Source organism: Salvelinus fontinalis, chromosome 34, assembly GCF_029448725.1.
Source record: "Salvelinus fontinalis isolate EN_2023a chromosome 34, ASM2944872v1, whole genome shotgun sequence".
Classification (NCBI taxonomy): Eukaryota; Metazoa; Chordata; class Actinopteri; order Salmoniformes; family Salmonidae; genus Salvelinus; species Salvelinus fontinalis.
In genome coordinates, this window is record NC_074698.1 from 12,633,736 (window position 1) to 12,657,936 (window position 24,201).

The following is a 24,201-nucleotide window of genomic DNA, read 5'->3' on the forward strand; positions in this document are numbered from 1 at the left end:
AAATATCATTACATTTTAAATCAACCAGAGCTTGAAACCCAAATATATTGTCTATTTTAGTTGAATTATGGGTTAAGTTGAAACGATAGCTGTTAGTGACTTTGCAAATTCTCTATAAGACTAAACAGCATCATTGATGATATGAGCGATAAAGTATTGTTGGATTCATTTACTCTGTTAAACTTCCCTTTGGATTGACTTTAATAGCAGCAGTTAATCTATTTAGTTATTAAGTGGATATTTCTCAAAAGTCATTCTCATGATAGCACATTAGTAATAGTCAGTGACAAATATCATACCTAAATTGGATTTGGTCAAAACCTAATTCTCCAGTATGCCAATGTATTTTTTTCTTGTGGATATAACATTGAAGATATGACTTTGCTTTAAAGGTACAAATTCAACATATTTTTTACAAGGTTTGTCTGTATTGAAATTTGGTTACCATGAGGACATAATCCTGTGGTTGAAATTTCGGCCTCAAATATTTTTTTCAAATCCAATGTATTCTCTATGTAAATTTCACGTCAAAATACTTTGACAAATTACGTTGAAACAACGTTGATACAACCAGTTTGTGCCCAGTAGGAAGACACTTCTACCAACTCTCAAAGGGACTGTAACATATACTTATGGTTATAGTTCATGCCACATATACTGTATATGGTGGGGAAATGTATTATGTATTAAGACTTCTATTCTGTTGTCATAGGCCAGTGTTGTGACAACAGTCATTCATACATTCAATAGTGCTACAAAAATATACTCATCATGATTTACTAATGAAAATTCCTATTTTCCTTTTTAATTGTTGAAAAGAGAACACAAACTCTGGCGTAAGAACATTGTTCAACAACAAACATTGCAGATATACATTTTTCTGGTTTGAACTGTTAGCAAATCACCAGAATGTGACAGCATAACCTTTCTGTTCTCAACACTCTGGCAGCCTTTACTAAACAAGTGGAGCACCAAGACACCACAATAAAGCCTATATGTGTTTTGACACAGTATTTATGGTTTGGCGAGGAGAGAAAAAACCCACCAGAGATCAAGCCTGGCATGGGATGAATCTATCCCAGACTTTACTGAATATTAAAGGAAACAAAATATCTGTCCCACATACAGAGTGATGGGTAATGGATCTCGCTGGCCTTTTTCTCAATCATAAATCTAACAGGAGCGATATACTTTGTGATTTTTTTGTTGTTGCTGTAACTCATATAATTTGGAAGTTTCTCATTGATACAATACGACAGCGGTACTTTAGTGGTATGTAAGCTAATTGGTATGAATCATCTCTCTCTCTTGCTCCCTCCCTCTCACTCCTGTAAGTCAGTGATGATGGAGATATCTTGTAATTTAATCATTGAGGCGGTGGAAGGTGGAAGAGGAGAATGTGAGAGAGCTTTATTCTGTCATCATCCCATAGCAGAGATAACATCAATGTGGTGACATTTTACTTTACATTCATCGTAAAGTCAGAGTTTTTCTGAGCGTTTCGAACTACAGATCGAACCGCCTCAACCGCCTCGATCTTAATTTGATCACTCTTTTGTTGCTGAGAATTTTCCAGCACAGGAGGAAATGCAAACGTGTAGTGTATTTGTGTTTTAAAAAGTATTCTAAAGTCATTAATTTCCACTTTGAAATTTCAGACTTGATTTTCCCTAATGAAAAATGTATCAAAACCTACAAAAATGTCCATTAATTATAATCTACATAATAATTAAAATGTCCTATTGCTGCAGGATTATTTTCCTGCTGTAGCAAACTAGATCAAATTAAGATCCTACATCTGTATAAACCCAAGAAAGGGCTTTTAAACTGACTTCCTGCCTTTCCTTTCTCTCCATTCAGTAGCAGAACATGCCAGGACAGGACAGCCATCCGGTTGAAGGAATTATGCATGTAAAATCTCAGAGTTAGGATGCAACTGAGTCTCTGCTTGCCAGACTCTTGATTTATTGACATTTGAAAGGGAACATGCATTTTGAATGATTTGTTTGACTTTTTGTCTTTTTTAAAGCAGACTAAAGACCTTATATAACACTTATATTATCTCATCAGTGATACACCTATGATGTCATCGGTTTGCATTTCATCATTAGATACTTTGACAGTATGATCCACTAAAGCTAAAGCATCCAGACCCTGTTGTCATCTACTTACACTGAAGGCCCATTGAGAGGTACAGTAATGTGGAAGATGTGTAATAATGATGATGATGAAGATTATGTGGTTCATAATGATGGTGGTTATTGTTTATTTGAAACATTTTGAAAGTGTGACCGATTGGTTGATATTTGAAAATTGGTTGCTATATGATGGTCCATTTAAAGCGGGTTATACATGGAGATGTCAAGAACAGCTAAGAGAATCTTCCCCCCATGAGGAGAGCATTACTAACATCTGTAGACAATACATGAGACGGATGAGACCAAAGCTAATATGTGGTTCAACCTCAAATATCAAATTCCCCAAACGTACAGTTCTAAAAATGGCTTTAGTCAGTAACTCTGAACAGGGAGAAAACTGACGTTCATAACTAACTGGGCGAAAGGAATTTGAGAAAACAAAGGTTCTGAGTGAAAGGTTCTGAGTGAGAAAGGTTCTGAGTGAGAAAGGTTCTGAGTGAGAAAGGTTCTGAGTGAAAGGTTCTGAGTGAGAAAGGTTCTGAGTGAGAAAGGTTCTGAGTGAGAAAGGTTCTGAGTGAGGAAGGTTCTGAGTGAAAGTTTCTGAGTGAGAAAGGTTCTGAGTGAGAAAGGTTCTGAGTGAGAAAGGTTCTGAGTGAAAGGTTCTGAGTGAGAAAGGTTCTGAGTGAGAAAGTGTAGGTTCATCTGTCAGACTCTGGTATCCTTGGCCTGATGGATGTATGAAGGTAACTGCCCACACACATATACACACATCGTCCTACATATGTCAAGCCCATCACACACACGACCACACACACCATCCTACATATGTCAAGCTCCACACACACACCGATCTACTACTATATATGTGAACCCCCCCCCCACTGCCAAACACTCACCGTTGGTTTTACATTCAGTGCGTTCGGAAAGCATTCAGAACCCTTGACTTTTTCCACATTTTGTTAAGTTACAGCCTTATTCTAAAATGTATTGAATAAAAACAAATCCTCAGCAATCTACACACAATACCCCATAATGACAAAGCAAAAACAGGTTTTCAATTTTTTTTGCAAATTTATAAAAAATTAAAAACAGAAATACCTTATTTATATAAGTATTCCGACCCTTTGCTACGGGAATTAAAATTGAGCTCCAGTGCATCCTGTTTCCATTGATCATCCTTAAAAAAAATTATATATATTTATTTAACTAGGCAAGTTATTTATTTAACTAGGCAAGTCAGTTAAGAACACATTCTTACTTACAATGAAGGGCCTACACCGGCCAAACCCAGACAACGCTGGGTCAATTGTGCACCGCCCTATGGGACTCCCAATCACAGCCGGATGTGATACAGCTTGGAATCGAACTAGGGTGTCTATAGTGACACCTCAAGCACTGAGATACAGTGCCTTAGACTGCTGCGCCACTCAGGAGCCTTTGAGATGTTTCAAAAACTTGATTGGAGTCCACCTGTGGTAAATTCAATTGATTGGACATGATTTGGAAAGGCACACACCTGACTATATAAGGTCCCATAGTTGACAGTGCATGTCAGAGCAAAAACCAAGCCATGAGGTCGAAAGAATTGTCCGTAGAGCTCTGAGACAGCATTGTGTCGAGGCACAAATCTGGGGAAAGGTACCAAAATATTTCTGCAGCATTGAAGGTCCCCAAGAACACAGTGGCATCCATCATTCTTTAATGGAAGAAGTTTGGAACCACCAAGTGTCTTCCTAGAACTGGCCGCATGGCCAAACTGAGTAATCGGAAATGGAGAAGGGCCGTGGTCAGGGAGGTGACCAAGAACCCAATGGTCACTCTGACAGAGCTCCAGAGATCCTCTGTGGAGATGGGAGAACCTTCCAGAAGGACAACCATCTCTGCAGCACTCCACCAATTAGGCCTTGATGGTAGAGTGGTCAGTCACTCAGTAAAAAGCACATGACAGCCTGCTTGGAGTTTGCCAAAAGGCACCTAAAGATTCGCAGACCATGAGAAACAAGATTCTCTGGTCTGTTGAAACCAAGATTTAAATCTTTGGCCTGAATGCCAAGCGCCACGTCTGGAGGAAACCTAGCAACATCCCTATGGTGAAGCATGGTGGTGGCAGCATCATGTTTTTCAGCAGCGTGGACTGGGAGTCAGGATCAAGGCAAAGCTGAACAGAGCAAAGTACAGAGAGATCCTTGATGAAAACCTGCTCCAGAGCGCTCAGGACCTCAGACTGAGGTGAATGTTCACCTTCCAACAGGACTACGACCCGATCGAACATCTCTGGAGAGACCTGAAAATAGCTGTGCAGCAACACTCCCCATCCAACCTGACAGAGCTTGAGAGTATCTGCAGAGAAAAATGGGAGAAACTCCCCAATACAGGTGTGCCAAGTTTGCAGTGTCAAATGAGAGATGATGGAGCATCCATCCTGGTACAGAACGCTCTGACTGCTGGTGATACAGACCAGATGAAGTAGATATACTTCTACAATTAGTTCCATATGTCACAGTGGACGCTGAGGTTTATATATGATCACAGTGCTACACGATCTTCACACCACACCTGCTGATATAAATCAAAGCACCTCGTATCTAAAGTAGCTGGCCGGGGGCACAGCGAATGAACACATCACGTTCCACCACCAATATCATAATATATCATTGCCTTGTTCCGTCTCAGGCACCAACACACATCTGGGTGGTTCTGTCATGTTCGAAGTTGGTCAAAGTGTCTACTCTTGGTCATGTGGTCAATGGGGACATTTCATTGACAAGTTCCCTTCCAACAAGCTTCCTCTATAAAATCTTTGCCATCTGAGACTATAGATTAGATCTGTTTGCAGTCTTTGCCTTTGACTGCGTCCATCCTGGTCACATCCATCTAACATGTCATTGGAAAGTCCCCGCCTGGTGAACTCATGACTGCGTAAACCACACTGTGGAGGATGGAGGTCTGTGTTACTAAGGACTGAATGTGTACAGAGGTTAGTGGGACCAGTGACTGGATACTATCAAGTGTACTGTATATCATGGGAAAATACATAAGACTTCGGTGCCTCCCTAAATGAGATCAGGTCAGGAAGTGACTCATATACTGTCTCAACAGGGGAGTGACTAATTGTGAGTTTTTCCTACTTGACTTTAGGTCCATTGTAATAGAGCTAAGCTGCCCTGCCAAGCAAAAAGGCAGTAACTGCTCGTTTGGTCGAAAATGAGTTAATGTCATGTTTGCTACAATAAATACATGCTTAATGATGTGGACAAGTATCCTGCCTCTATTGTATTGTGTTTTGGAGAAAATGGGGGTCATGTTAGCAGTAACTGCATAACGTTACTGTGAAACCAAGGTAAATAGTGACAGGTAGCCTAGTGGTTAGAGCGTTGGGCCAGTAACCGAAAGGCTGCTAGATTGAACTGAATTGAATCCCCGAGCTGACAAGGTAAAAATCTGTCGTTCTGCCCCTGAACAAGGCAGTTAACCCACTGTTCCTAGGCTGTCATTGAAAATAAGAATTTTTCTCAGTTCTACGCTGTGAGCAGCTTCTGCCTTTTTGCTTAGTAGGGCAGTAGGGAAATGACACAGTGCACATGAGCAGGAGAGAAATGAGAGAAAGAGAAGAGTTACCCATTCTGGTAGCTCATATAAAATACCAGGTCAGATTAATTAATAATAGATTAAAAAAAATATTTTACCTTTTATTTAACTAGGTAAGTCAGTTAAGAACCAATTCTTATTTTCAATGACTGCCTAAGAACAGTGGGTTAACTGCCTTGTTCAGGGGCAGAACGACAGATTTGTACCTTGTCAGCTCGGGGATTCAAACTTGCAACCTTTCGGTTACTAGTAATACCAGATCTCATTAATAATCTGCTCAAACAATCGCCACCACTCTCATTCTCCGCTCTCTCACTCTCTATGTCCCTACTCTCTATCTTTCTCTGTTACTCCTCCTCTCTCCGTCCCTTCTCTCTCTCCTTCTCTTTGGTTCTGTCAGCCTCAGAACCCTCTCAAATTTCTCATCCCTGTCTCTCTCTCCCTTCTCACTCTCTGGGTCCACTCTGTACTTAAAGCTTTTGTTCTCTCTCCCACTCCCCCTACCACTCTCTTCCCCTTTTTCCTTTCATTTACTTTTCCCCCTCCTCTGTTCTCCTCTGGGAAGTTTGCATTCTACACCTCCTCAGCAGACTGCACACAAAAGAGCAGAAAGCACCACTCCTGTCCTGTAGCAAACATTCCAGTCCACTGGGCTCTTTCCCACAGCCACTGTGTGTGCTTTCAGAGCCAGTCCCATTTGTCCCCTCCAAATTCATTCAGCTCAGCCAGGCTGGTGGCCAGACCACTGTTAGAGGCAAGGGGATAGAGCAGGCTGGACTAACACATTTAGACATGGACAAGCAATGCTATGTTTCATTGCAAAGTTAAGGTTACATGGAGAAGTATTTTTCTGGAACTTGGTGTTTGGATTTATTTCCTAAACAAAATAATTATAACCAAGAAAAACTAAAAGTAACTCAATCATATATTGATTCCACTTCAAAGACCAAATCATCTATCATTTTCAGTGAAATGAGTAGAAACAGCATCGACAGTGAGTCAGAGATAAATCTGAACTGAGGGATAAATAGAACTGATGGTTCCATCCAAACGGCATACGTTCAAGTATCGTTCAACTCAGCAAACAGGAAATGGACTATTAGCCTCTTATGGAAAAGAGAGAACATGTGTTGCCTCTCTCTAGTCTCCTGTCAGAACTGTGACTGAACTCCCATGAAGAGGATGAGGGTCTGATGTGGCGCAGGGCCCAGCTGGGGTACAGTGAGATGTCAGAGAGAAGATTGGGGAGCGGTCTTTTGGCAACACATTTCCTTATGGTGCTTTATCTCACCTGTCTGCATCAGAAGAAAAGAAAGTCACAGGGGAGAAATGGTAGGAAGGTAAAGGAGGACTGAAAGATGGAGGCAACTTGGAGGATGAAGGAGGTCGAGTAGGAGAAAGTGGAGAGCGAGAAAAGAGGAAGATTTATATATGGCTCTGAGGGAGGAGTACGCGTGGCAGGGGGAAACAACGTGTACGGGCCCTGCACACCTCTCTCTCTCTCTCCCTCTCCCTCTCCCTCTCCCTCTCTCTCTCTCTCTCTCTCTCTCTCTCTCTCTCTCTCTCTCTCTCTCTCTCTCTCTCTCTCTCTCTCTCTCCTTCAAATACCAGAGTGATAGCTAGAAGGCTGCTGACAACATTCCCTCCCCGGCAGCTCTCCTAATGTGTATACCTCCACACACACCTGTCCACAGTCTCCCCAGGCAGGGGGAAAGGCACGCCAGGAACTTCCCCCTGCTCCTGCCCCATTCCCTTCTCACCTCAACTGGCTCCCCAGCCTCAGCCCACCACCATGGACAGAGTCTCTAGAGCAACACAACCACAAATCAAACATTCACACACCCAAATGTTACAGGATGGCTGTAAAGTGTCATTGATGGTTTGTGTTTTCTTGTCCTAAGTCTGAAAAGTAGATCTACAGTTCCGGTACAATTCTTAGAAATGTATGTTCTTTGATCCATTGTGAAGATGGGGAGCACATGTGGATATTATTAAGAGTGTATCGATAGTTTGTAAACGGTTCATTATTATCATATAAACCCTTTAAAACAATTGTTACCTTAACCATTATCAGTCAACATCTAATAAAAGTTGTTCTCTGGTTTCCCACCGATTTTTCAGAGACTAAAAGTTGGGACATTGGCTTTTTTGAGGGTAGGGATTACATTACGTAATGCTCTGTGTCGACGGCAGTAGAAAAATGCTTCCCAACCAAGGTTTTTTTCAATCTGGTTCTCTGCTTTACTGCTTTCTATTTTCTCCCATATGTCTTGTATGTGTCATGTGCTTGCGGTCACATTTCTCACAACAAGGCTAAACTGGTGTCCACTCTATCAGGCTGTTGGCTGAAGACTGACCGTTTGTGCACCCATCCAGGATTCAGTCATAGTTGACATATGCCTCCCCTCAGGAAGAATCTCTCCTTTCGAAGTTATGAAAGGAATGAAAAAACGCCTGAGAAGGAGGAGAGGGAGGCGTTCGGCCATAGAGGCATGTCCATAAATAACTTGAAAGAAGAGACAAACAGTCTAGCGATCCTCTCTAAGCTCCTCATGTTTAACTGGATCGTTCTGTGCTCATAAACTGTCCTAACAGGTGTATGTGTGTGTGTGTGTGTGTGTGTGTGTGTGTGTGTGTGTGTGTGTGTGTGTGTGTGTGTGTGTGTGTGTGTGTGTGTGTGTGTGTGTGTGTGTGTGTGTGTGTGTGTGTGTGTGTGTGTGTGTGTGTGTGTGTGTGTGTGTGTGTGTGTGTGTGTGTGTGTGTGTGTGTGCGTGTGTGTGTGTGTGTTTGTGTGTGTGTGTGTGTGAGCGTGTGAGCGCGTGTGTGTCCTCTATACCTATCCTGCGGTAAGTATAGTGATCTCTGTAGCCTATGTTACATTGTGTGGACTGTAAAGATGGGGGTGGGTCATGAATACTGTACATTACAGGTTTGTTTGAGGTTAAATGCACAGCACAGGAGATGGATGAATATGTTGAGAGAGAGATGGGAAGAAAAAGGAAGAGAGATGGTTTCAGCTCACCTCTCTGGCCATACAGCTGTGGCAATAACATATTGAGATATTGAGTGTCCAACAAGCCCTAACATGGGTGTGACCTTTGTACTCTGACCCAATCACCACCGCTAGGGAAACCAGCCTGGTTTTACAATCTTATCATATGCACCTTTACACCTTGCTACGCCCACCTTGAGCAGAATTCCCATGTTCAAACAAGGCAATGTCTCTCCGTCTCCAAGCCAAAGCAACACATCACCATAACTCCAAACTGACAGACCCTTATTGCACTGACTACAAACACGTTCTGATTCTTCTACCTATATAGACTTAAAATACTGCCCTTAAAACAACATGACTGAATTACCATCAATTACTTTTCTTCAGCATTGGATGCGACACAGGAATAGGAATAGTAACTGCATTTGGGACTACACGAGAGAAACCCTTTCATTCTGGATTTGTGTAATGGTTCATTCTGCCAGGAGATGGCAGGAGAGCTCCAGCGCTGTAGCGCATCTAGATTACACAACGTTACTGAAAGGAGAGCTGAAACCACACCAGTGTGAAATTTGAATATGGTGACGTGACGTAGGTCTAACGCCACATTATTGAACTTTGCGCTTGACCTTCAATTGTTTTCACACTTTAATATATAGGGTACTCATTTTCTTAACATTGTGTGGTCAAATTGAAATTAAATGGTCTAATAGCAGCACACAATTCTGATATAGGTTTCTACAATTGCCTGGTTTTAACTAAAGTAGTTTTAAACGTTTCTTCATTAATATTTATTTATTTTAGTACGAATAATACTCTATAAAATATTTGTATCTTTAGGCCAAAAGTAGGCCTACAAGTCGGGGTTTTATGACTAGGCACGTATAAAAAATCAGGCAGGTCTCATAGACTAGACATAACATAGTAAATGTCAATCCGGGATGGTCAAATTAGTATGATATGTTAAGTTTGGTATGGTTACATAACGTTAGCTTTAGCGACCTAGACACCTAGCTAACGTTAGCCACAACAAATTGGAATTTGTTACATATCATACATTTAGAAAATCCGTAGAATACTGTACAATTTTTAATTGGTAACATATTGTATGAATTGCAATTTGTAACATATTGTACGAATTAAATTTGTAACATATTATATGAATTGTAATTCGTAACATAGCCTATCTTACGAAATGGCTGATGGACATCCACAAATTAATACCGTACAAAACGTAGTATGTAAAAAATGAAGTAACTCAGATTTACGTAGCCTACAGAATAATAGGAAATGCTCTGAGACCAGGTTGCAGCAATAGGCCCATGTCTAACAGATGTGTAAGCATCCAAACACAGCAACATTAAGCATAGGCCCTACTGGGAAATACATATTTATTGAGGCTGTTGTTCAAAATTACATGAGAAATGCTTATCATTGTAACCCCTATCCATATGTTAGGCTGCCACACAGTAAAACATGCATTCATTTAGGGCAAGCAGCATTTATCAGATTAAACATTCTGCTGGCAGTCGAGTTTGCGAGGTGCCTCGTCTTTTTTAGTAAACGATTTTATAGGACATGTGACTAAATGACCCGCTCACATGGCCGCTGTGTTTGCATGATCCGCTTTGGTTTTTAAAGTCCAGTGCTCGAGCTCACTCTGCAACAACCATCCGGAGCAGAAGAACACTAAAACGCACGACCTAACCGGACAAGCCATGGCGAGCAGTGGACAAAAAGTAGTTCTGATCACCGGTTGCTCCTCCGGCATCGGGTTACGAATCGCCGTCCTGCTGGCCAAAGATGAGAAGAAGCGTTACCATGGTAAATGCGCCTTCTTTACATTGTTTATCTGCCTTTAACTTCAAAAGCTTGATCCGACATGCTGCTAAAATCCCTCTGATCTTTGTGTGAACCCTTATGGAATATGTTCTGTGTACCAATAGGGTCATCATTAGTCTATCTATCCAAAACAACTTTTACGCGCAGGTTTGACCTTTGCGCCCAAACATTATAGCCTACGCGTTTTACTTTTAGACTAAATCTCCTATTGCTAATGATTAAAAATATATATATTTCCTATCGTGAGCCCTCTGGTTCTCTACCCCCATTGATTCAGCTATTATCATCTGAAAGCAAAGTTTCCAGGGTACGGCTCCGCCAGGACGCCGCTTGCCAGGCGGGGATCATAAAAGAGACTGCCAGTTCTCTTTCAAGTGACTTCTCTCGTACAAAGCCCCCTTTATCGCACTGAATTGTAGACCGCTGCCCCGGTTTAGTGCCGTGCCTAATGCGCCTATAGTCCCATCTCTGGAGCGAGTGTTGAAAGAGGGACAAAGTTTGAGACCTGTACAAGTGAGGGTTCACTAGCAAGGCTTGTTTGAAGTCTTCATCGGGGCTCAACGGAGCTCGGGGCTCGTCGCGGACATTGTTCGTTTGTCATCCACTTTCCAGCTACTGACTTCCCATCATTAATGTCAGTCTAGGGTTACGTAGAATTGTTCTTTCTTTGAGGGTAGTGGGGTCTTGGGATTTATTGCCGTGAAATAGAGGAGCGCAACAGAAGCGATTAACAGCTCCCTCAACAGTACTCAGGGTTGAATCATTCTCGTTGAACTGTGACCTGCTTCCAAGAAAGAGAGAGACCACATTGCAGAAAATAACTTGATCTGTTCTCTCTGAAGGATCAGGAGGAAAATCCAGATGAAATAGTGCGCTGTTATTCTGAGTATTAATTGGTAGCAGTGACATTTGCCAACTACTGAGAAACTTCAACAATCCCAGTTCAGGGCAGTGTGGTTCCATTCAAGAATGTTTACTAAACTGTTGCCCAAGAATAATTCTAGCAACAACTGAAGGAACAATGCAGCTGTTGTTCTGTTGAAACTCACACATCTCTCTGTTGCTTTACAGACACCCAATTCTCTCATCATGAAGATCTTACTCATAGGTGTACAACACGTGTCCTCGACAGACAGTATGCAGTCGAAGCTGTCATAGTTCTCTACTAGCACCTCCACACCCTCGCTAGTAAAGTAGATACGCACAGTGCTTATTCTAGTCAAACGCCATTATTCCATGCTCTTCCACTCACTCCATATATACTGGATTGTCATTGGGGGTTTTGGGTCAGAGGTTACAGAACCAGATGAGACAAGAGGATGTCTTCATTCATCAAGGACAGCAGGTCTTCAGATCAGTGTCTGATTAGAGCTGTTGATTTCCACCATTGATCTCTGTTGTGTAATACTCTTTGTCTCTCTATTTCTGTGTTAGAGCTCATCAATAAACACAGAGGTGGTTGACCTCACTGTAAACTTGGAATGGAGAATGTCAAGTCGCAAGATGCAAACATGTGGAAAACCTTTCTGTACATACTGTAGATGGTAGATACGGTTTGTTACTCTATGTAGGTTCATGTCTCCCAGGTCCGGAGTTCAAAGGGAATCAATAGTGTGTTGCACAATCGGATGAACGTGGAATAGACCCACTGACCTGCATGGCTGTTCTGTCTGTCTGTCTGTCTGTCTGTCTGTCTGTCTGTCTGTCTGTCTGTCTGTCTGTGTGCAAGTCTACTATATCTGCTTATCTATGTGTCAGTGGGTCAGTCATCAGTCTGTTCCATGTAGTCTCATATATCTCAGATATATTGCTCTCTGTCTCTCTCTCTCTCTCTCTGGCTCTCTCTCTGTCCCTCTCTCTGCCTCTCTCAATTAAATTAAATTCAAAGGGATTTATTGGCATGGGAAACATACACTGCATGGCTAAAAGTATGTGGAGACCTGCTTGTCAAACATCTCATTGCAAAATCATGGGCATTAATATGGAGTTATGTAACAGTCCTGACCTGTTTTATGTTGTTTTTTATGTGTTTATGGTCAGGGCATGTGTTTTGGGTGGGCAGTCTATGTTATCTGTTTCTATGTTGGTTTTGGGTTACCTGGTATGGCTCTTGATTAGAGGCAGGTGGTTTGCGTTTTCCTCTAATTAAGAGTCATATTTAGGTAGGGCGTTCTCACTGTTTGTTGGGGGGTGATTGTCTCCTGTGATGTCTCTCGTGTTCGATGTGTTATTCACTTACTTGGCTGTTCGTGTGTTTTGATGTAACGTTCCTGTCCGTGAGTTTACGTTTAGTGATGTGAGTTTATGTTCAGGTTTCGTTCTACGTCGTTTTGTTATTTTGTAAGTTTGTTAAAGTGTTTGTTTTCGTGTTGCCATCATCATCAGTTTTCGTTGTTATAAAATAAAAGATGGCTTATTTCCCTGAAACCGCATTTTGGTCTGAAGATCCTTCTCTCCTCACCTCATCCGAGGATGAGGAGAGCGACAGCCTTAACAGAATCACCCACCACGCTAAGACCAAGCGGTATGGGAATGCTCTACGGAGCAACAAGGACTCCTGGACTTGGGAGGAGATCCTGGACGGTAGAGGACCTTGGGCTCAACCAGGGGAATATCGCCGTCCAAAGGAGGAGTTGGAAGCAGCGAAGGCTGAGAGGCGCTGGTATGAGGAGGCAGCGCGACGACGCGGTTGGGAGCCCGTGAGTCAGACCAAAAAATTTCTTGGGGGGGGCACACGAGGAGTGTGGCAAAGCCGGGTAGGATACCCGAGCCAACTCCCCGTGCTTACCGTGGAGGTAGAAGGCGTCGTACTGGTAAGACACCGTGTTATGCGGTAAAGCGCACGGTGTCCCCAGTACGCGTGCTTAGCCCAGTGCGGGCTATTCCACCTTGCCGCACTGGGAGGGCTAGGTTGGGCATCGAGCCGGATGTCATGAAGCCGGCCCAACGTATCTGGCCTCCAGTACGTCTCCTCGGGCCGGCGTACATGGCACCAGCCTTACAGGTGGTGTTCCCGGTTCGCCTGCATAGGCCAGTGCGGGCTATTCCACCTCGCTGCACTGGCAGGGCTACGGAGATCATTCAACCTGGTAGGGTTGGGGAGGCTCGGTGCTCAAGAGCACGTGTCCTCCTTCACGGTCCGGTAGACCCGGTGCCACCTCCATGTACCAGTCCTCCGGTGGCAGCCCCCCGTACCAGGCTGTCTCTCCGGGTTCTCTCTCCTGCTGTTTCCTCCTCTCCAGCGCAGCCAGTGCCTAGACCACGCACCAGGCTGTCTCTCCTTCTCCTTCCTACAGAGCCATCCGTCTCCCCAGTGCCATCTGAGCCATCCGTCTCCCCAGCGCCATCTGAGCCATCCGTCTTCCCAGCGCCATCTGAGCCATCCGTCTCCCCAGCGCCGTCTGAGCCATCCGTCTGCCATGAGCCTGCAAAGCCGCCCGCCAGACAGGAGCCGCTAGAGCCGCCCGCCAGACAGGATCTGCCAGAGCCGCCAACCAGACAGGATCTGCCAGAGCCGCCAACCAGACAGGATCTGCCAGAGCCGCCAACCAGACAGGATCTGCCAGAGCCGCCAACCAGACAGGATCTGCCAGAGCCGCCAACCAGACAGGATCTGCCAGAGCCGCCAACCAGACAGGATCTGCCAGAGCCGCCAACCAGACAGGATCTGCCAGAGCCGCCAACCAGACAGGATCTGCCAGAGCCGCCAACCAGACAGGATCTGCCAGAGCCGCCAACCAGACAGGATCTGCCAGAGCCGTCCAGCCAGGACCTGCCAGAGCCGTCCAGCCAGGACCTGCCAGAGCCGTCCAGCCAGGACCTGCCAGAGCCGTCCAGCCAGGACCTGCCAGAGCCGTCCAGCCAGGACCTGCCAGAGCCGTCCTGCTATGACCTGCCAGAGCCGTCCGGCCAGGACCTGCCAGAGCCGTCCGGCCAGGACCTGCCAGAGCCGTCCGGCCAGGACCTGCCAGAGCCGTCCAAACAGGACCTGCCAGAGTCCCTCAGCCAGGACCTGCCAGAGTCCTTCAGCCGGGATCTGCCCCTTGTCCCGGTGCTGCCCCTTGTCCCGGTGCTGCCCCTTGTCCCGGTGCTGCCCCTTGTCCCGGTGCTGCCCCTTGTCCCGGTGCTGCCCCTTGTCCCGGTGCTGCCCCTTGTCCCGGTGCTGCCCCTTGTCCCGGTGCTGCCCCTTGTCCCGGTGCTGCCCCTTGTCCCGGTGCTGCCCCTTATTCCGGTGCTGGTCCTTATCCTGGTGCTGCCCCTTGTTCCGGTGCTGCCCCTTGTCCCGGTGCTACCCCTTGTCCCGGTGCTGCCCCTTGTCCCGGTGCTGGCCGTTTATTTAGGGGAAGGTAGTTTTAGGGTGGTCAGTGGAGGGGGTAGACAGAAGAGGGGAGTGACTATGGTGGTGTGGGGAGAGCGTCCAGAGCCGGAGCCACCACCGTGGTCAACTGCCCACCCAGACCCTCCCCTGGACTTTGTGCTGGTGCGCCCGGCGTTCGCACCTTGAGGGGGGGGTTCTGTAACAGTCCTGACCTGTTTTATGTTGTTTTTTATGTGTTTATGGTCAGGGCATGTGTTTTGGGTGGGCAGTCTATGTTATCTGTTTCTATGTTGGTTTTGGGTTACCTGGTATGGCTCTTGATTAGAGGCAGGTGGTTTGCGTTTTCCTCTAATTAAGAGTCATATTTAGGTAGGGCGTTCTCACTGTTTGTTGGGGGGTGATTGTCTCCTGTGATGTCTCTCGTGTTCGATGTGTTATTCACTTACGGGGCTGTTTGGCTGTTCGTGTGTTTTGATGTAACGTTCCTGTCCGTGAGTTTACGTTTAGTGATGTGAGTTTATGTTCAGGTTTCGTTCTACGTCGTTTTGTTATTTTGTAAGTTTGTTAAAGTGTTTGTTTTCGTGTTGCCATCATCATCAGTTTTCGTTGTTATAAAATAAAAGATGGCTTATTTCCCTGAAACCGCATTTTGGTCTGAAGATCCTTCTCTCCTCACCTCATCCGAGGATGAGGAGAGCGACAGCCTTAACAAGTTAGTCCCCCTTTGCTGATGTAACAGCCTCCACTCTTCTGGGAAGCTGCTTTCCACTAGATGTTGGAACATTGCTGCGGGGACTTGCTTCCATTCAGCCACAAGAGCATTAGTTAGATTAGGCCTGGCTTACAGTCGGCAATCAATTCATCCCAAAGGTGTTCGATAGGGTTGAGGTCAGGGCTCTGTGCAGGCCAGTCAGGTTCTTCCACACCGATCTCAACAAACCATTTCTATATGGTCCTCGCTTTGTGCACGGGTTCATTGTCCTGCTGAAACAGAACAGGGCCTTCTCCAGACTGTTGCCACAAAGTTGGAAGCACAGAATCATCTAGAATATCATTGTATACTGTAGCATTAAGATTTCCCTTCACTGGAGCTAAGGGGTTTAGCCTGAACCATGAAAAACAGCCCAGACCATTATTCATCCTCCACAAAACTGGCACTATGTATTCTGGCAGGTAGCGTTCTCTTAGCATCCGCCAAACCCAGATTCGTCCGTTGGACTGTCAGATGGTGCAGAGTGATTCATCACTCCAGAGAACGTGTTTCCAGAGTCGAATGGCGGCGAGCTTTACACCTCTCCAGCTGACGCTTGGCATTGTGCATGGTGATCTTAGGCTTGTCTGCGGCTGCTTGGTCATGGATTTCATGGATCTCCCGATGAACAATTCTTGTGCTGACGTTGCTTCCAGAGTCAGTTTGGGACTCGGTAGTGAGTGTTGCAACTGAGGACAGTCGATTTCTACGCGCTATGCGCTTCAGCACTTGTTAGTCTGGTTCTGCGAGCTGGTTTGGCCTACCACTTTGTAGCTGAGACGGTTTTGCTCATAGATGTTTCCACTTCACAATAATAGCACTTAAAGTTGACCGCGAAGGTCTAGCAGGGCAGAAATTTGACGAACTGATTTGTTGGAAAGGTGGCATCCTATGACAATATCACTTTGAAATTCACTGAGCTCTTCAGTACGGGCCATTCTACTGCCAATGTTAGTATATGGAGATTGCACGGCACTGTGCTTGATTTTATACACCTGTCAGTGACGGGTGTGGCTGAAATAGCCAAATCCACACTTTTGGCCATGTAGTGTATGTTTACATTGCCAAAGCAAGTGAAATAGACAATAAACAAAAGTGAAATAAACTATCAAAAATTAACAGTAAACATTACACTCACAAGTTTCAAAGGATTAGAGACTATGGCTATGTACAGTGTTGTAAGGATGTGCAAATAGTCAAAGTAATATGGGTTGTATTTACAATGGTGTTTGTTCTTCAGTGGTTGCCCTTTTCTTGTGGCAACAGTTCACAGGAGGTGATGCGTATGGGAAGACCCTCATGCTGCTGCCTCTGTATGTGTGCAGCGATGAGTCAGTCAAGCAGTGCATCAACATTGTCTCTCTCTCTCTCGCTCTCTCTCTCTCTCTCTCTCTCTCTCTCTCTCTCTCTCTCTCTCTCTCTCTCCACCCCCCCCCTCTCTCTCTCTCTGTCTCTCTCTCTCTCTCTCTCTCTGCCTCTCTCTCTCTCCACCCCCCCTCTCTCTCTCTCTCCACCCCCCCTATCTCTCTCTCTCTCTCTCCACCCCCCCCCTCTCTCTCTCTCTCTCTCTCTCCACCCCCCTCTCTCTCTCTCCACCCCCCCTCTCCCTCTCTCTCTCCATCCCCCCCTCTCTCTCTCTCTCCACCCCCCCCCCTCTCTCTCTCTCTCTTTCTCTCTCTCTCTCTTTCTCTCCATCCCCCCTTTCTCTCTCTCTCTCTCTCTCTCCATCCCCCATTTCTCTCTCTCTCTCTCTCTCTCCCTCTTTCTCTCTCTCCCAGTCATTGCCACCATGCGTGACCTGAAGAAGAAGGATAAGCTGGTGGAGACAGCAGGTGATGCGTATGGGAAGACCCTCATGCTGCTGCCTCTGGACGTGTGCAGTGATGAGTCAGTCAAGCAGTGCATCAACAGTGTCAAGGACCGCCATATTGATATCCTCAGTGAGTTAACAGGGCTGGAACTAACGAGCTAAACCTCCTGGCCTGGCCTTTTGTGTGGCAATGACCTGATCTCTAGCCTTGGGACAAATAGCCTCGCCTTGTGTGTGGGTTTGTGAATGTGTGTGTTCCAGGCCATGTGTTCATCCTGCATTAGTCTAGGCCCGGGGTATTCAGCTCTTACCCTACGAGGTCCTAACACTGCTGGTTTTATTTTCTACCTGATTAATAATTTCACACACCTGGTGTCCCAGGTCTAAATACGTTCCTGGAGGAACAATGAAAAAATACAGTGGAACTGGCTTCAAGGTCCAGAGTTGAATTTGAAGGGACTAGGCCTATGTGTATATGTACGCCTTAAAACTCTAACCTCTGTTTCAACTGGTGGACTCTGATTTTACAGGAAAACTGTTTCTATTCATAGGTTCACTCCTGACCCTCCACTTCTTGACACTACCCCCTCTACCCTTAATACAACAAAAACAGCCCAGCAGACTGTTACATCACACCTCTCTATTTATTTCATTCATGTGCTGACACCTAGTGGTGACAGGGAATAGTGCAATCACTATCTGACAAATTGAGTTCATGTTTTTTTTATTATTTTTTTTTATTTAACTAGGCAAGTCAGTTAAGAACAAATTCTTATTTACAATGACGACCTACCCCGGCCAAACCCGGACGACGCTGGGCCAATTGTGTGCCGCCCGATGGGACTCCCAATTGCGGCCGGATGTGATACAGCCTGGATTCAAACCAGGGACTGTAGTGACGCCTCTTGCACTGAGATGCAGTGCCTTAGACCGCTGCGCCACTCGGGAACCTACACAGAAAAACATAATATATTCTTCCCTATAGTATTTCAAGACACAAAACTAGTGTTCATACAATTCAAACATTTATATAACTAGGCAAGTCAATTGAGAACAAATTCTGGCTTTCTTGATGTCTATAGTATTCTCTCTGGTATGCAATCCGGTTTCCGCTCAGGTTATGGATGTGTCACTGCAACCTTAAAGGTCCTCAATGATGTCACCATTGCCCTTGATTCTAAGCAATGTTGTGCTGCTATTTTTATTGACTTGGCCAAAGTTTATTTATTTAAAAAAATATTCAACCTTTATTTATTTAATTTTGATACAATATATCATTCCATTCTTGTGGGCTGGCTCACAGGAATATTGGTGTCTCTGACTGGTCTTTGGCTTGGTATTCTAACTACCTCTAACAAAGAGTGCAGTGTATAAAGTCAGAACATCTGCTGTCTCAGCCACTGCCTGTTACCAAGGGAGTACCCTAAGGCTCAATCCTAGGCCCCACGCTCTTCTCAATTTACATCAACAAAATAGCTCAGGTAGTAGGAAGCTCTCTCATTCATTTATATGCAGATGATACAGTCTTATACTCAGCTGGCCCCTCCCCGGATTTTGTGTTAAATGCTCCACAACAAAGCTTTCTTAGTGTCCAACAAGCGTTCGCTACCTTTAACTTTGTTCTGAACACCTCCAAAACAAAGACTATGTGGTTTGGTAAGATGAATGCTCCTCTCCCTACAGGTGTGATTACTACCTCTGAGGGTTTAGAGCTTGAGGTAGTCACCACATACAGATACTTGGGAGTATGGCTAGACGGTACACTGTCCTTCTCTCAGCACATATCAAAGTTGCAGGCTAAAGTTAAATCTAGACTTGGTTTCCTCTATCGTAATCCCTCTTCTTTCACCCCAGCTGCCAAACTAACCCTAATTCAGATGACATCCTACCCCTGCTAGATTACGGATACATAATTTATAGATCGGCAGATAAGGGTGCTCTCGAGCAGCTAGATGTTCTTTACCATTCGGCCATCAGATTTGCCACCAATGTTCCTTATAGGACACATCACTGCACTCTATAATCCTCTGTAAACTGGTCATCTCTGTATACCCGTCGCAAGACCCACTGGTTGATGCTTATTTATAAAACCCTCTTAGGCCTCACTCCCACCTATCTGAGACATCTACTGCAGCCCTCATCCTCCACATACAACACCCGTTCTGCCAGTCACATTCTGTTAAAGGTCCCCAAAGCACACATCCCTGGGTCGCTCCTCTTTTCAGTTTGCTGCAGCTAGCGACTGGAACGAGCTGCAACAAACACTCAAACTAGACAGTTCTCAATCTCTTCATTCAAAGACTCAATATGGACACTCTTACTGACAGTTGTGGCTGCTTTGCGTGATGTATTGTTGTCTCTACCTTCTTGCCTTTTGTGCTGTTGTCTGTGCCCAATAATGTTTTTACCCTGTTTTGTGCTGCTACTGTACCATGTTGTGCTGCTGCCATGTTTTGTTGCTACCATGTTGTTGTCATGTTGTGTTGCTACCATGCTGTGTTGCCATGTGCTTGCTGCCATGCTGTGTTGTTGTCTTAGGTCTCTCTTTATGTAGTGTTGTGTTGTCTCTCTTGTCGTGATGTTTGTTTTGTGCTATATTTGTATTTAATTTATTTGTATTTTTAATCCCAGCCCCCGTCCCCGCAGGAGGCCTTTTGCCTTTTGGTAGGCCGTCATTGTAAATAAGAATTTGTTCTTAACTGACTTGCCCAGTTAAATAAAGGTTCAATAAAAATAAATAAAACAATGATGTCCTCGGAAACATCAGTTGTGACTAAAGCTTTAGAGCCTCATCTCTAAACCTTAACTGTAGGTGTCTGTACAGAAGGCTACAGTGTAGTAACTGTGTAGTATCGGTAGTGTAACTACAGGTCTATAACCCTTGTCTCTATCTGTACATCTCCCCTCAGTCAACAATGCAGGTGTGGGCTTGTTGGGACCAGTGGAAAGCATCAGTATCGAGGACATGAAGAGGGTGTTTGAGACCAACTTCTTTGGCGTGGTGAGGATGATTAAAGAGGTCATGCCTGACATGAAGAAGAGGCGGGCGGGACACATGGTGGTCATGAGCAGTGTTATGGGTCTACAGGGTAAGACTGGCATGCCAATGATTGAGGTGTTGGCTAACGCACATACAGATCTGGACCAGCAGGCTAACTGTAAAAGCTGTAGATTCCGGTCCTGCTCTCTGACTACCATTCCTCCTGACCCTGAGTCTTCTCTGCCTATAGGTGTAGTGTTCAACGATGTCTACACTGCCTCCAAGTTCGCCATGGAGGGCTTCTGTGAGAGTATGGCTGTCCAACTGCTCAAGTTCAACATCCAGTGAGTTCCTCTCAGTCTGTCTTGTACTCCTATTGTGTTTCTGTCATTACATCTCTTGGTATCGCTCACAGTGGGCGTTCAATTACCTGGTTACTGTGTCAGCAAAATTAAAGAATTGTCGTTACTGTGTAATAGATGAATAAAGATCTATTCTATTCTCTCCGGTCAGTTTGTCCATGATTGAGCCAGGGCCGGTGCACACTGAGTTTGAGACGAAGATGATGGCGGACGTGGCCAAGATGGAGTACCCGGGAGCTGATGCAGACACAGTGCGCTACTTTAAAGATGTTTACCTGCCCTCCTCCAAGGATATCTTTGAGGCCATGGGCCAGACCCCAGAGGACATCGCCAAGGTTAGAGAACACTCTCCCCTCCCTGTGTCACCCTTTGGTTCATGGGATTTGAGTTTGCCTAGTGTAATGGAACCAATGGAATAGTCCCAAAAGTGAAAATCCAATCCCATTTGGCACTCCAGACTAACAAACACAAGGTATTTGAAAGAAACTCAGGTGTGCTACAAACACTCAATAATGTCTCTCTCTCTCTCTCTCTCTCTCTCTCTCTCTCTCTCTCTCTCTCTCTCTCTCTCTCTCTCTCTCTCTCTCTCTCTCTCTCTCTCTCTCTCTCTCTCTCTCTCTCTCTCTCTCTCTCTCTCTCCCATGTAGTGTACTAAGAAGGTGATTGAGTCAAGGAACCCTCGCTTCAGGAACCTGACCAACAGCCTGTACACGCCCATCGTGGCCATGAAGTACGCCGACGAGACAGGTGACCTGTCGGTCAACACCTTCTACAACCTGCTGTTCAACTTCGGCCCCCTCATGCACATCACCATGAGCATCCTTAAGTGCCTGACCTGCAGCTGCCTGCGCCGACGCACCATCTCACCGAACTGAGACTGGGTCTGAAATGGAACCCTATTCCCTATATTGTGCACTACCAGGGTGAAAAGTAGTGTATTATATAGGGATTGGGGGCCATTTTGGACGCACCCTGTGAGAAATATACAGTTGTGTAGCTGAATTATTGACACCCAAGCCTGGACCACCTGGGGGAAGGAGAGGCATGTAGTTCTCGGGGAGAGAGGCCGTGAGAGAACCAGGATAAGCTTTGACCAGGCAACACGCACAATTGCACAAACACAGACAGTACAGTGTGACCTCATACATGGGGCTAGGAGTTTTTTCTGGTCAGATCATGTGATCGGGAAAAACTCCTGGCCCTCCTCATACATACACACGATTACACACAAACAACTTACCCACAAACACAGCCAGGCATCTCCTCCGTCCCAGTCTTTTGAGGTGCTGCTGGGCAATGACACTGTCTGTCCATCTGTCTATCTGTCTGTCCATCTGTCTATCTGTCTGTCTATCTGTCTATCTGTCTATGGACGGAAAAACAAAGCACACATAACTTAACCAGTTACTAAGAATAACAAAAAAAGAACAGCATTACAATCACAGTGAAAGCGTAACGTAGCACCCAATGAACTGAAGACTCAGACCTTGCTAAACTCTTAGTACTATTCAGTATTTAGCTCTGAGTTACAAAGAATCTACTAGATTCCTTCATTGTACATTTGATTTGATGTATGCCTTTATAGTAGTATTGTTGTTTTGCTGTTTAATCATATTATTATTATTATCTTTTTATAAGCTGAATGTGTGGTTTTTAAATGTTTATGAATGGATAGATTGTTAATATCTTATTTTTGAAAGTAATTCATTGATTTAGAAATAAACTTCTTGGTTTTCTCTGAAAGAGACAGACTTTTTCTTAACGGCGCTGTAATGATGAGGCGTTTAGCTCAATGTCTTTGGTGGGGTTTCCAGAGAGCCTGGTTTCCATTGTGCCTGCAGGACTCTATGTGAACCAGTTGGGGGCACTAGATCACTGTGTGTTCTCTCTAGCTGTACCATCAGCTGGGGTGAGATTCCACTACAGACGCTACAGCACACACAGCTCAATGAGCAGGAGACCTGTTGAGAGTATTATACTGTTGTCTAGGGATGGAGATCAATGTAGCCATATGATATTGGTTTGTCCTTTGAAGTTACTGATCTCTGTGAGTTGGGACTGGATAATGTTTTTCTAGGGTCTGAGTGAATGTTTCCAACCACTGGTGTTGGAAGTTGTTCTGTGTGTGGTTCGGCTGGAGAACCAGTGAATGATAGTATGTGAGAGAAAGTTTGCTTGCAAATGACCATGGAAATGTAAACTAATGTGAGATCTGTCTCCTTACACTCATAGCCAATAGTCCTACTATTAAGTATCCGTGTGTGTGCGCCTGCGTTCTTTTGCATCTGCTTGTGTGCAGTGTGTGTGTGTGTGTGTGTGTGTGTGTGTGTGTGTGTGTGTGTGTGTGTGTGTGTGTGTGTGTGTGTGTGTGTGTGTGTGGACCAAGCCGGTGATCTGTTGATGGATATAAAGAGGTCATGGCCTGCTCCCCATCCAGCCCCCCCCCCCACCCCCCCCACACACACACACACACACACACACCCTGCTTTGTGCCATGTGAGAGAATATGACCTGGTTCCCATCCCTGGGGAGGGGTGAGCCCTGTTAATGACGGCCTCCTCCTCAGAAACGTCCCCACTGCACCCCAGAGCCTCCCTCACCAGCTGTCTCCCTCACACCCTCAGCCTCGTACCCTCAGCCCTGGACCCCCAGTCCACAAAGAGAGAGAGAGAGAGCGAGAGAGAGAGACAGAGACAGAGACAGACACCAAGAGAGGGAGAAAGAATGAGAGAAAGTGAAAGAGAGAGAGACAGAGAGACCTACAGAGGAAGCCCAGGTCTGCCTGTAGAGTCCCTGTCTGTAGAGGTGGTACCCAGAGGATCCTGTCTGTAGAGGTGGTACCCAGAGGATCCTGTCTGTAGAGGTGGTACCCAGAGGATCCTGGCTGTGTAGACCTAATCAGCAGTACGCTATGTATTGCAACAGCGGTAGCAGCCAGATCTTTCTGTGCACTGTGCAGTGAGGGGAGCTACATGTGTGTGTGTGTGTGTGTCTTCATCAGAGGCGACAGCTACGCACAATGGAACAAAGACGCTGTCAATCACAATCAAATGGGTGGGGGGTCAGTCCGGGGGGGAGGAGGGTGGAGCCTGTGTTCTGAATGTTGCCGAGGCCCCGATGTGGGACGCTGCAGGGTGGGGGTGGGGGCAGTGAGGGGCGGGGGTGTGTCTGATTTGGGAAAATTAGGGATGGGGTGCCCCAGGCTGAATAGAAGACCTGTTTACTAATTGAATGAACACAGGAGTTACAGCAAGTCTCATTAAACAAAAGGTATTATTCTTATCAAACCATTGTTGGGCAATTTTGTTTCAGAATCAAGAACATAATTGCGATATAATCAGGGGCAACATGATGTGGCTTGGTCTTGACCCTGTCGCAATTACTAAGCCACTAAATACACACAACTCACACTCATGC

The 24,201-nt window shown here is 45.3% G+C and overlaps 1 protein-coding gene across 1 annotated transcript; it reads left to right on the forward strand.

Annotated features, from left to right (window-relative positions):
• Positions 1-10,062: 10,062 nt before the first annotated feature.
• LOC129833161 (retinol dehydrogenase 8-like) lies at positions 10,063-22,527 on the forward strand. The gene is made up of 6 exons (XM_055897514.1): positions 10,063-10,545; positions 17,411-17,572; positions 20,352-20,531; positions 20,673-20,766; positions 20,936-21,119; positions 21,432-22,527. Exons 1-6 carry the CDS (start codon positions 10,440-10,442, stop codon positions 21,657-21,659), a joined length of 954 nt encoding a protein of 317 aa, XP_055753489.1. The 5' UTR covers positions 10,063-10,439; the 3' UTR covers positions 21,660-22,527.
• The last annotated feature ends 1,674 nt before the right edge of the window (positions 22,528-24,201 follow it).